Raw genomic sequence first — 13,638 nt, forward strand, 5'->3', positions numbered from 1 at the left:
AGCTGGAAATTATAATAAAGCTTACACTGAACTGGAAATATTCAAATCCTGTAGAAGTTTAAGAGGAAAAGTCAGGTTTAAAGGACATGACATCCTAGTTTGTTGTTCTTTGATCTGCTATTTGCAGAAAGCTAAGAATTCATCAGATACAAAGATAATATTTTGCAGAAATACATACAGAGTAAAACTTAGAAAGTTATGTTATCTGTGGATTCATGTTAATGACATGCACATGAAATTCCATTATTCTGCAGAAAGCTATTGTCATAACAGAAATATAGGCTTCATTACTGAACATGACATACAAACAACTCTAACATCATTTACCATGCAAGTAGTAATATGTAATTTACCAGGTAAGTAGTACCATGATACTGCTTACAGATAAGAAGCAATACAAAGGGTCTATGTTAAATACAGAACATGTACTTTTGGCCAGTAATTTCCAAACTCAGACTGCACAGCATAATCGCCCAAATACTTTTACTAAAAATGCAGATTCCCAGATCTCACATGAATTTATTGACTAAGAAATTCTGTGTCTTAAAATCCATCATTGTCTTTAAAGAAAAATCTCTCCTGTGATTCTGAAGTGTAGACTCAACATATGAATATATGGTTTAATTTATAAATATTGCATAAATATGCATAGGTAGTTAGGATAATGTGGAAGTTTCATGGAGAAGCTGGATTTGAGATAGTGTTGTTGTTTTTTTGTTTTGTTTTGTTTTATTTTGTTTTGTTTTGTTTTGTTTTGCTTGTTTGAGACAGAGTCTCACTCTGTCACCCAGGCTGGAGTACAGTGGCATGATCTTGGCTCACTGCAACCTCTGCCTCTTGGATTCAAGCAATTCTCCTGTCTCATCCTCCCCAGTAGCTAGAATTACAGGCCTGCACCACCACACCTAGCTAATTTTTGTATTTTTAGTAGAGATGGGGTTTTACCATGTTGGACAGGCTGGTCTAGAACTCCTGGCCTCAACTGACTGCCCACCTCAGCCTTCCAAAGTGCTGGAATTACAGGTGTGAGCCACCACACCCAGCCTAAGATACAATTTTGTAAAAAGGCATGGCATTTAGGAAAGGAGTATTACTCTGAGCACAATTGTAGAGGTAGAAATAGAAATTGCATGGAAATGATTAGTTTATAAAATAACAAATTATTTTTAATAGGGTGGAGTCAAATATAAAGTTAAAGAGGTAAACACAGGCCAGCCTGGATATAGTGGGATACTGGGCTTTATCTTGTAGGCAATGGTAAACTCAATAACCAAAGATTTTTGTCCAAGGAGCATATATATGTAAATAAATTTTGAAAGAATGCATTTTCAATTAATATGTGCCATTCATTGGCAGGCTGAGGACTAAAAACAAATCAAACAATAGTACATTAGATTTGAGGTAATGAGGATTTGTGCAGAATGCTTCTTGTGCTAAGGAAAATAAGAAAAGAGATGAGCCCAATGATGATCATAAAGGAAGAATTGATAGCAAAGAGAATGCAATACTGATAGTGACTTAGGAAAATACAGAGGGAAAAAAGTATTACAAATGGTATGTCTGTATACTTAAAAGATGACAATCAGAAAATATTTACCAATTTGTAATCAGAATAGAACACACCAAGATAATTTATTTAAATAATTCTAATTGTATTAATAAACCCTTTAAGCAAAATATTGCTGTATCTTTTTACATAGAAAATAAAATGGCTAGTAAATAAATCATTATTTTCAGAAACACAAGCACATTTCCCCTCTTACATATCGTTTTGATACCAGAAAATAATGGTATTTTCTCAGACAAATTAGCATCAGACTATTTCTGTCAAAAATCAAATTTAGTGATATATGTATGAAACCAAGAGACTTCCCTGGTAAAAGACTGTTACACATCAAATATGTTCTTTGCAAAATATTTTACAAATGAAAATAACATTTAGTTGAAATGCAAGAAATCGGTTAAAAGTGCACTTGATTAATAAAAGCCGTATATGACATAGCCACAGCCAACATCATACTGAATGGGAAAAAGTTGAATGCATTTCCCCAAAACTGGAACAAGATAAGGATAGCCACTCACCACTTCTCAACATAGTACTGGAAGTCCTAGCCAGAGCAATCAGGCAAGAGAAAGAAACAAAACATCCAAATTTTAAAAGGGGAAGTCAAATTATCTGTGTTTGCTGATAATAAGATTGTATACCTAGAAAACTCTAAAGACTCCTTCAAAAGACTCCTAGACTTGATAAATGGCATCAGTGAAGTTTCAGGATACAAAATCAATGTAGAAGCATGTCTATACACCAATAACATTCAAACTGAGAATGAAATCAAGAAGACAGTCCCATTTACAATAACCACACACACAAAAGAATTACTTAGGAATACATTTAACTAAGAAGGTGAAAGACCTCTACAAGGAGAGCTGCAAAACACTGATGAAAGAAATAAATGATACAAACGAAAGGAAGAACATCCCATGCTCATATATTATAAGAATCAATATCATTAAAATGACCATACTACCCAAAGCAATCTAGAGATTCAGCACAAATCCAACCAAATTATCAATGCCATTTTTCACAGAATTAGGAAGAAAAATCCTGAAATTCATATAGAACTCCAAAATAGCCTGAATAGCTGAGGCAATCCTAAGTAAAGAACAAAGCTGGAGCCATCACATTACCTGACTTTATGCTACAAGGCTATAGTAACCAAAATAGCATGGTACTGGTACCAATATAGATACACAGATCAAGGGAACAGAAAAAAGAACTCAGAAACAAAACCACATACCTATAACCAACTGATCTTCAACAGAGTCAATAAAAAAATGCAATGAGGAAAGGACAACCCTATTCAATAAATGATGCTGGAAAAATTGGATAGCCATATGCAGAACAATGAAACTGGACCCCTATCTCTCACCATATACAAAAATTTACTCAAGATGGATTAAAGACTGGAACATAAGACCTGAAACTTAAAATCCTAGAAGAAAACCAAAGAAAATGCTTTTGGACATTGGCATATGCAAGGAATTTATGAGTAAGACCTTAAAAGCAAATGCAACAAAAACAAAAAGGCACAAATGGGACTTAAGTAAACGAAAGAGCTTCTGCACAGCAAAAGAAATAATCAACAGAGTATACAGAAAACTAACTGAATGGCAGAAAATATTTTCAAACTATGCATCTGACAAGGACTAATACTCAGAATCTGCAAGGAACTCAAACAACTCAACTAGCAAAAAACGAGTAGCCCCATTAAAAAGTGGGCAAAGGACATGAACACACATTCCTCAGGAGAGACACACAAGCAGCCCACAAACATATAAAAAATGCTCAACATCACTAATCATCCAAGAAATGCAAATTAAAACCAAAATGAGATACCATCTCATACCAGTCAGAATGGCTACTATTAAAAAGACAAAAAACAACAGATGTTGGTGAGGATGCAGAGAAAAAGGAATACTTATACATTGTTAGTGAAAATGTAAATAAACACAACCACTATAGAAAACAGTATGGAGGGTTCTCAAAGACCTAAAAATAGAACTACCATTTAATTCAGCAGTCCCACTATTGGGTATCTATCCAAAGGAAACAAAATCCTTGCATCAAAAAGACACCTCCACTCATATGTTTATCACAGCACTATTCATGTTAGCAAAGTTATGGAATCAATCAAAGTGTGCACCAACAGATAATTGGATAAAGCAAGTGTGTGTGCGTGGTGTGTGTGTGTGTGTGTGTGTGTGTGTGTATGTAATAATATGCAGCCAAAAAAGAATGAAATTATGTATTTTACAGCAACATGAATGGAGCTGGAGGCCATTATCCTAAGTGAAATAACTCAGAAACAGAAAATCAAATATTGCGTGTTCTCACTTGTAAGTGGGAACTAAACAATAGGCCCTCGTGCACATAGAGAGAGAGAAAACAGACACTGAGGATTCCAAAAGCAGAGAGTTGAAAATTTACATATTGGGTACAATGTTCACTATCTGAGTGGTGGGTATACTAGAAGCCCAAACCTTACCATTTTGCTATATATCTATCCCCTGAATCTATAAAAATAAAAAAGAGAAAAAAAGTACCTTTTACCTGAGAAATTCAGATTATCAAATATTTTTATTAGCATAATACTAACATCATCTAATCTACCAAGAAAAAGCAATTACTTTAATAACATATCTGGCTAAGACATCTTGATATTATTTATAAACATTTTAAGGCCAGAGAAAATAAGGCAGATGAGTATATTTAAAGACTGTAACAAGGATCCAGCTCTAAAAATAGACATGTGCTAACTTCTGAACATCAGTGATTAAATTAAATAATAATGAATCAATTATTTGTTTGCAAACCATGTATTAGACCTTTGAAAGCTGTCTGCTCAAGCATTACTGGTATCATTCACTCTCTTTCTCTTCAAGTCATACTGTACCTTTTTCTTTATCCTTCTTTACTCTTATGTCCTTTTCATTACCCAAAACTCTGTCTTAGATCAGTCAGAGGTTCTCAAAGGCATTGTGCCCAATTTATGAGCATCAATGTTTCTGACCCATGTTTTGCATTGACTGTGGATGTTACAGCTCATATTTAATTTTAAGAAACATTTAGAGAATGTTGCCACACCCTAGAAAATAATAACAGCAAAAATAAAAAATAAAAAAGAACCTTAACAAACCTTGTATTTCTCCTAGTGCTCAATTACCTGTGGCAAAGGAATGCAGTCCCGTGTAATCCAATGCATGCATAAGATCACAGGAAGACATGGAAATGAATGTTTTTCCTCAGAAAAACCTGCAGCATACCGGCCATGCCACCTTCAACCCTGCAATGAGAAAATTAATGTAAATACCATAACATCACCCAGACTGGGTAAGCAGACAAAAAAAAAAAAGATGCTTTTGAGAAACATAGAAATGCTTATGGCTTCTTGTATTTTGTGTATTACTGTAAACCTTGATGGTTGTAAATCTATACTGATTATTTTGGTTTGGACTAAATTGGATCCATTTAAATATGATTTCGTCCAAATGGTCAGGTGGGTAAAAAAGTCCTAAAAACTTAAACTGCTTTGATTCCCAAAGTTGTCCAATCAGAGCCAGGTCCAGGAAATAATAATGCCACACCACCCCAGGTCTTTTTGTAACCAAAATTTAGACTTGGATCAATCCCATGGCAGAACTATCAATTAAGTTAGTATCTGTGGAAAGATGAGATTGTAGTGTAAGCCTTAGATTTCTCTGTGGTTAATAGCCTTCCTTGTATCTGGGTATAAATTATTCTTTGGAGGGACACAGACTAAAAAATGTCTTTCAAGAAGAATGGGTGCATGGATCTACACCATTAAACAAGAAGTTATATTTTCTTTTTAAGTTTTGAGAATATGTTACTAAATAAAAAATGCATTCTAGTAATATTGACTATATTGATGTTTACATTGTTTTATGATATGAAATGCCTTCATATATATCCTCAATTTCTGTTATTTAATCTAACCCACAATTGAGAATTAGACTGTATATTTTAAGTAGATACAGCCTACACTTGCATAACAAATACTAATGAATGATTTAGCATTTACATCTGTGACTATTAGTAGCTTTTAACAGCACTCCTGCCTGATTGTCAGTGGGTTAATTTATATTTAATACCTTTGGTTTTAACCTGTGCATATAATCTCCAGGGGAACAATTTGAATCATACAAAATAATATTACCAAAATGTAAGGAGGTAAATTATCATATGTGTTTTTCCAGGCATAAGACTCAATCAAATGGGAAAGCTTGGTTTCTTCATGGAAATACAAAAATTCTCTTTTTAGGGCCAAATAATTAACTAATGTTCTTAAGAAATAATCAGTTCAAGGCGAATAACACTAATTAAGACAAAAAGTTAAGCAATTCTAGAGCAGATATAGTAAATCCATTTATTCAATAGCAGTATAATTCCTTTCTCCAACAATTAGTTGGAGTCCTTGAAATATTACATGGCAGAAAATAATGGATTAAAAGAAAAATTTTGTTAAAATTGCATTTTCTCTATTTATTATTCCTTGAAGGTATACCCCAAAATACAGAAGCACAATGGTTAGGAAAATCTAAGGTTTTTAAAAATAGAATAATTATATTAGAATACAATTCATTCTCACATGCAAAAGAAATAATTGTAGCAGGAGTGACTTTCATTATGCATTCCAGAACACACTGTTTTACAAAAAGGGAGGCCAAGTCTACATGACCAAATATTCTATACCAAGTTCTCATTTCAAACACTTCAACTATTGCTATAAATCTCAGTCACTTGTGATGATATGCATTGATTTTTATAGAAGCCTGAAATCACAGCTCCAGATAATCCATTTAGATGTGTCTGTTATCTGGGGAAACTAGGAATATGAAATAACTGTGAGCATATTTTTACTTTGCTGTTTCCTTGTAATTTCAACCCTAATAATAGTATTTATTAATTTGTATTCCCATAAAGGTAGATATATTGAGCACATTTATTTTTCTTTTTAATTTTCTCTACTAAAATTCAAAAGCAACCTAAATGCAACCTATGAAACTGAAGCTTAAAAGTACAACACATTGAACCTGGGAATTATATTTTTAATAGGCCTAAAAACATTTATAAGTAAAAATATTATTCATTCTTTACTTTTTAATCATAGGAGGTGTGTATGTGTGTGTATCTCTTTCTTGTTTAAATTCCAGAAGGTAATATAAATGAACCAAAGAGAGTGTACAAAATCCGCCCCACTTAAACGCTTGAAGTTTGTTTTTACTGACATATATGATATCTGCATGGAATGAATTCACTATGTTCTGTTTCACAGCTGCTCTGACTTTCAAGTGCCTGGGAGATCAGTGGCCAGTGTACTGCCGAGTGATACGTGAAAAGAACCTATGTCAGGACATGCGGTGGTATCAGCGCTGCTGTGAAACATGCAGGGACTTCTATGCCCAAAAGCTGCAGCAGAAGAGTTGACCTCTAGCAGGCTGGCTGGATCACAGCTCTTTGCAATTACATTATTTATAAACACACACACTAGCATGTTTTTCAGACCAAATATTATCAGATTACATATAATTTAATCAAATTAATTTATTTTTTTGCCTGCCAAACATCCAATGTGGTGCTTGTTTTGGTTACACAAACATTTTGATTTATACTATATGGCTTCATAAATAATTTTATATGAATGAATTAGTTGGATCCAGTAATATAATAAAAAGAAAAAGAAAAAATAGATCATTATACTTAAAACAATGTTTTGTTGTTTGTTAGGGCTATCTCTAAGGTGCTACTCTTTCCCCACCAATAACATTGAATTATCCAGAATGTATACTGACTTAGCATAATAGTTTAGGTATATATGAAGAGAAACTATTTTTGTTTTTTGGTGTCCTGCTGCAGAATTAGCCCATTTTCTGTCACCTGCAGGAGATGTGTAAACATAATGAACCTCATGGTGTTGAACAGGTTTTTAGAGAATGTATTATGAATTTGGTTCAGATTTATAGACATCCATAGGAAAAATTCTGCTGTAATTATAACCTTATTTTGATATGGAAAAGAAAAGTCAAAATAGAGACTTTGATCATGTTCATGAACATGTACTTGAACACAAGTATTGTAACAATGAAACACTGTAATGATTTACACTGAATCACAATTGCACTGTTGATATAGTGTAGAGAAATTGTTAGAAATGGTAACATCTTACAAAAAATGTGTATTATTTTAACATGTTATCACTAGATTTTAGCTTTTTTAAATATTTTTAACAAAGAAAACATTGATCCACCCATTTCCCTGTATCTTTTTAGCAGATTTATTAAAGAGTATAGTACTTAGCCTCACGAATCATAATTAGAAAATTTACTAATATTTCTCAGCCTTTTCCCGAGGAACAAGGAAAAACAGAAAGCATATAATACTGTGGTAGTTTCATTGTGTTTTTCTTCCTTTTAAAAATTAAAAAGTTTTACAATTATGTGAAACGTTCAAAAGCCAGCTTAAAATTTTTCTTGTGAGAAAATATTGTACATGATTCACATGATTTCTTAGATTTTTCAATAAAATATGTAAAACTTCCCATTGAGAGACAATTCTTCATAGACTTGTCACATATCCACATGTCTGATGAACAAAGGTACTGTCTACTTTTGTTCTGGAGTATCTTCTAGAGGATGTTTGTAGAGTGAACTGCCTTGGAAGATAGTATCTCTCTTGGGAGCAAAGGGCAAACATGCTTCTTCTTATAAAAGTTTCAGGTTCCCTAAAGTTGGGGTTTCTTTACTATAAGACAATCCAGTGCATGTTCTGAGGTCACCTGGCTCTCTTCATGTCACCCTTTGGGAAATGGGGCTCAAGGAGCCAGTACAGGAAAAGCTGATTCCCTGGCTACTACTATTGCTGTGAGTAATAAAGTCCTTTGTCTCTAATGCAGGAGTCTCATGTCTTCTGCCCTGAAATCATAACAGGCTAACTTGATAAGTTGCAAGTAGGGTAAAACCTCAAAACCTTCACAGTTCTTTACATTTCTCTCATTAATATTTTTCACCTTCATTTTAATAAATGTGTTTTAATATCGAGGTCACCTTTTTCCTAGATTGACCCTTCCTATGTAAGTCCTTTAATTTAATTGCTGAGATATAGGGTTAACCAATATCAACAAATTTTATGTGAAATAGTAGATGAATGGGACAAGGAAAAATTGAAATAGTAAGTTCCATCCCTTGACTCCTGAATCCATAAATCTAGGTAGAAACAGCACCATGTATTGGTTGATAGTTCAGAAAATATATATCTTAGAGAACATTATCTCAGACCTCCAAAGTGTTTTCATCCACCTGGTAGGAGACTAAACCTTTCTTAAAAAGACATATCATTCTGTTAGGCCATCTGCTTTGAGGTGATGGGGAGCATGGTACTACGAGAGATTTACACAACAGTGAGCCCCTGTGCACACTTTATTTGCTGTCACACAAGTTCCTTGAACAAAAACAATATTGTATGAAATACCCTAACAGTGAGTGAGACATTTGTTTAGTCCACAGATGGTATTTTGGCAGAAGCATTACAAACTGGGAAAGCAAATTTATTTTCAGATCAACTGACTATTTCCGCAAGAACAAGCCACTGCCTCTTCTGTGATAGAAGGAGTCTAATGTAATCAACCTACAATCAAGATGGTGTGTTGCTTCTCCCATAGAAGGGTACCGTAATGTCTTCTCTGCTATTATTAGGTGGAACCCTCAGCAGTGACTGTAGATAGATTGACCTTGGTGAAAGTAAGTTCATGTTGCCTAGCTCATGCATAATCTTCACTTCTGCCACCCTTATCTCTTTATTTTTGAGGGTATTGGTCCAGGACAGAGGTGCGTGGAAGAGACTGATGAACATCAAAAGAACATGTCATCTTATCCACCTGATGATTGAGATCAGTTTCTCCTGAGTAGGCTGTTTGGTGAACATTCAAATGAAATATAAGTATATAAACAATTCAAAGAGTTCTATCCACATTCTTTTTCCTCAGAACTTCATTATTACCAGTTTTTATCATGCTCCTTTCAAGTTCCTACCAAACCCATTAAACACAGCCCATAAGTTAGTGCATATCCATACCTCTGGCTGTTTTTCCTTCCAGTCAAAATAAACAGCCATATGCACAGCTTGAATTCCTTCTGTGAGGATTTTTCTTACTAATCATTCAGGTCACCTCCGTGCAGGGTTGTAGAGCTACAGCTGTCTACTCTTGGTTATGCTAGCATATTGTGAAAAACCATTAGTAAACCAGGACCAAATGTTTTCTGTCTCAGTCAATTCATTATAATAAATTCTCTATGAGGCTGTGTGGGTTGAGAGAGTGGAGGCAATGTAGCAGTAGTAGGACCTTAACCATCAGATACAATTATTCAAGGAACTTATACCTTCAGCTTATGCTCAAGACTAATCTTGTACCCTTGATGATGGAGTGATATTCTGTGCAGGTAACCTGGGTGGTGTCAGACACCACCCAGGTTATAATGGGCAGTTCAAGTTACATGAGAATTTGGTGACCTGTGATCAAGCATTAAACATTTACTAGCATTTCAATGCAAACCAGAAATAGTTTTTCAAAACAGAAATAATTATTTGTAAAAAAGACACAGCTTTCTCCAAAGTTATTAAGACCTCACTGTGATTCACCAATAGGATCCTGCCGGAAGCTCCATATAGGATCCTTATGTGCCACTGATTCTTTAAGTACCATCATATCTGCTGTGCCATATTGCCTAAATAGCAGAGTAGCTTCAGTTGCAACCTGAACTGATTATAGATTCTCTCCTTATTCTGTACACTACATGAAACTGGAAGTCTTTGGGGTTACTCAGTAATAATGTGTAAAGTAGCATTCCAAAATGAGTTATACATTGTCACAGCCCAAATGGGATGTGTGTCTTTTTGGACGGGCTAGAGGCAGGAATTTGTCCTTTACTTAGAAGGGATATCTCAACATGTCACTGAATTCCTAGAAATTTTACCAAGCTGTGAAATTCCTGAAGTTTTTGAGGAACCATTCTCAAAGAGAACTGGCCTCCCCTTCATTCAGGAAGTTCTGGGTCTGAGAATCATCGCTCCAATGAAAACTGAAAAAGGGAATGCAATTATCTGGTATGGTGATTCATATCCAACTTGTGTTCACTAAGTATAGAGATATAATGGTTATATAAATCAAGAAACACTTTAGTAGAATGCCCACATATTTCAGTCCTAAGGACTCCCTGGTCAATTGGTCAAAACCAAAAATTTTTGCAGGTCAAACCGTTCCTGTCTTAGTCTGTTTGGACTGCTATACCAAAGTACCTTAGACTGGCTAATTTATAAACAGAAATGTATTGCTCATGGTTCTGGTAGTTGGGAAGTCCAAGATCAAGCACCAGAAGATTTGGTGTCTGGCAAGGACATGCTCATCATAAATGGTGCCTTCGTTTTGTCCTGACATGGCAGAAGGGGTAAGGATGCTTGCTAAAGACTTTTGTAAGGGCATTACTTCCATTCATGAGAGCTCTGCCTTGTGATTTAATCACGTCCTTAAGGCTCTACCTCTCAGTGCTATCACAGTGGGTATTAAGTTTCAACACATTAATTTTGTGGCAGGGGGAACCAACATTCAGACCATAGCAATTCCTTTTACTACGTTGAATCTGCTGCTCTTTATAATATCCATGCATGCATGGTCTTTGGAAGTTAAATCCTGCCACTTGATTCCTGGCCACATGGAATTTATTATACTCATTAAATTCTATAAGATCAGTTCTATGGCAGCATTTCCCAACCTTATTCCTGGCTTCCAGAGAATAGCCACTACAGAGTTCTTTAAGGATTCCAACGCTGCCTTCACCACTGTATCTTTCAAAGCCTTGATTAGGGAATGCCCTCTGGGCCCACTTGGGGAATATGTTTAACAGGTGGATGAACATAACTATCATATTAAAACCAATCTTCCTAAATGTACACCTTTCTCTATACTACATTGTAGCAAAGAAGTCTGGCATCTCAACTTTGCTCAATATGAACCACTATTGGGTCCAGTTTTCAGTCAAACTGTTAGAATTACTCTCAGTCACATCAACTAACACCTTAATCCAGAATCTCTACTTACCACACACATATCAAAAAAAAATCAAGCTAATCCAAGATTGTATATCTTCCATCCTAATCTAACTTCCTTAAGAAACATCCCCACACAGTTTATATGACTTTGCAAAATCTCATAATTCTTTTAGAACCCTAAAGTACAACCTCATCAGTCACAGTTTTTACCTAGTCCCCTTGGCTCTTCCGGGACTTGAGTCTGAGTATGGATTTAGCAGACATGACAGATAGGGAATGGTCCTGAGGAAAATCAGCAGTACAATTAAAAAAGGTTTGCTGTGTTAAGATGCCTCAACACAGTAAAGACTGTATGTGTTAAACCCATAGTTAACATCATATTAAACAGAGAAAAGCTGAAAACTTTTCATCTAAAAATGGTAACAATCAAGGAAGCCTACACCACTCTTATTCAACACAGTGCTGAGAATCACAGCCAGAAAAATTACAGAAGAGAAAGAAACAAAGGGCATGCAAATTGGAAAGGAAGAAGTAAAATTTGGCCCTGTTTGCAGAGGAGATGATCTTATATATTAAAAAAACCTAAATACTCTTAGAACTGATAAACGAATTCAGTAAAATCTCAGGATACGAAATCAATATACAAAAATCAATAGTGCTTCTACATGCTAACAATGACAACCTGGAGAAGACATCAAGAAAGCAATCCCATTTACATTAGCTCCAATAAAATAAAATAAAATAAAATACCTGGGAGTAAATTTAACCAATGAAGTAAACAATCTCTACACATAAAACAAACTAAAACACTGATGAAAGAAATTGAATAAGACACATACAAATGGAAAGGCATCCCATGGCCATGAACTGCAAAAAAAAATGTTGTTAAAATGACCATACTCCCCCAAACAATCCACAGATTCAATGAAATTATTATCAAAGTGGCAATGACATTCTTCACAGAAATACAAAAGGCAATTCTAAAATCTGTATGAAACCATAAAAGGCTTCCATGCTTATTGCAGCACTATTTACAATAGTCAAGATATGGAATCAACCCAAGTATCTATCAACAGATGAATGTGGTATATATAGACAATGGAATACAGGTCAGCCGTAAAAAAGAATAAAATCCTATCATTTGCAGCAACATAGATGAGCCTAGAGGACATTATGTTACATAAAATAAACAGAAAGTTAAACACTACATGCCTCACTCAAATGCAGAAGCTAAAATATGTTGATCTCATAGAAGTAAACAGTAGAACAGAGGTTGCCAGAGGCTGGGAATGGTAGGGGAAAAGGGGATAGAGAGAGATTTATTAAAGGAAGCAAAATTACAGCTAGATAGGAGGAATAACCTCTAGTGTTCTATATCACTGTAGGATGACCATAGTTAACATTAATATATATTTTCAAACAGCCAGAAGAAAAAGGATACTGAACATTCCCAACAGAAAGAAATGATCAGTGTTTGAGATGCTGAATATGCTAATTACCTTGATCTGATAACTATACATTGGAAGTACTGAAACATCACTATGTACCCCAAAAATATGTAAATATGTGGGTATATATATATGTGTGTGTGTGTGTGTAACTATTATGTATCAATTTTTAAGATAAAAATATTTAAAGGTTTTATTTCAGAGCAGTCACAGAAGCTTTTTCTGCTCCCAACTTAGACCTTGAACTGTGACTTTAAATCCCATCTTATCATTTTCTTTCTCTAAGTTTTTCAGCACATTTAGAAGCAATGAATCAACTCCACAGTCATTATTTTCTTTGTTTCTGTGAAAAGGTTCTAATGCAGCAAATACTTGGTAACTCTGTACATTGCCTCTGTAGCCACTTAGATTATACAGGCACTAGGGGTGACTATAGGTGAGAATTTAAATAACTGTTGAATCACTGCATGCCGTGGATGGCCAGGATCCCACTTACCCCTGGTAATAGGGTCATTCACATCTTTAAATCTAGTCAGATAAGAGAACCAGTTTCAAATTTTATTGTTAAAG

General features: G+C 34.8%; 1 protein-coding gene across 3 annotated transcripts in view; it reads left to right on the plus strand.

Moving 5' to 3' along the window:
• Positions 1 to 8,534, plus strand: part of ADAMTS19 (ADAM metallopeptidase with thrombospondin type 1 motif 19) — a 286,879-nt gene extending 278,345 nt beyond the window's left edge. For 2 of the 3 annotated variants that reach the window (XM_054555896.2, XM_002815845.5), the window contains exons 22-23: positions 4,714 to 4,891; positions 6,855 to 8,534. In XM_054555896.2, coding sequence (XP_054411871.2) covers positions 4,714 to 4,891; positions 6,855 to 7,006 — 330 coding nt within the window. In that variant the 3' untranslated portion in view covers positions 7,007 to 8,534. The remainder of the gene's footprint in view (positions 1 to 4,713; positions 4,892 to 6,854) is intronic. The other variant, XM_054555897.2, reaches the window with a different exon arrangement.
• Positions 8,535 to 13,638: the final 5,104 nt, after the last annotated feature.

Source organism: Pongo abelii, chromosome 4 (assembly GCF_028885655.2).
Source record: "Pongo abelii isolate AG06213 chromosome 4, NHGRI_mPonAbe1-v2.0_pri, whole genome shotgun sequence".
NCBI lineage: Eukaryota > Metazoa > Chordata > Mammalia > Primates > Hominidae > Pongo > Pongo abelii.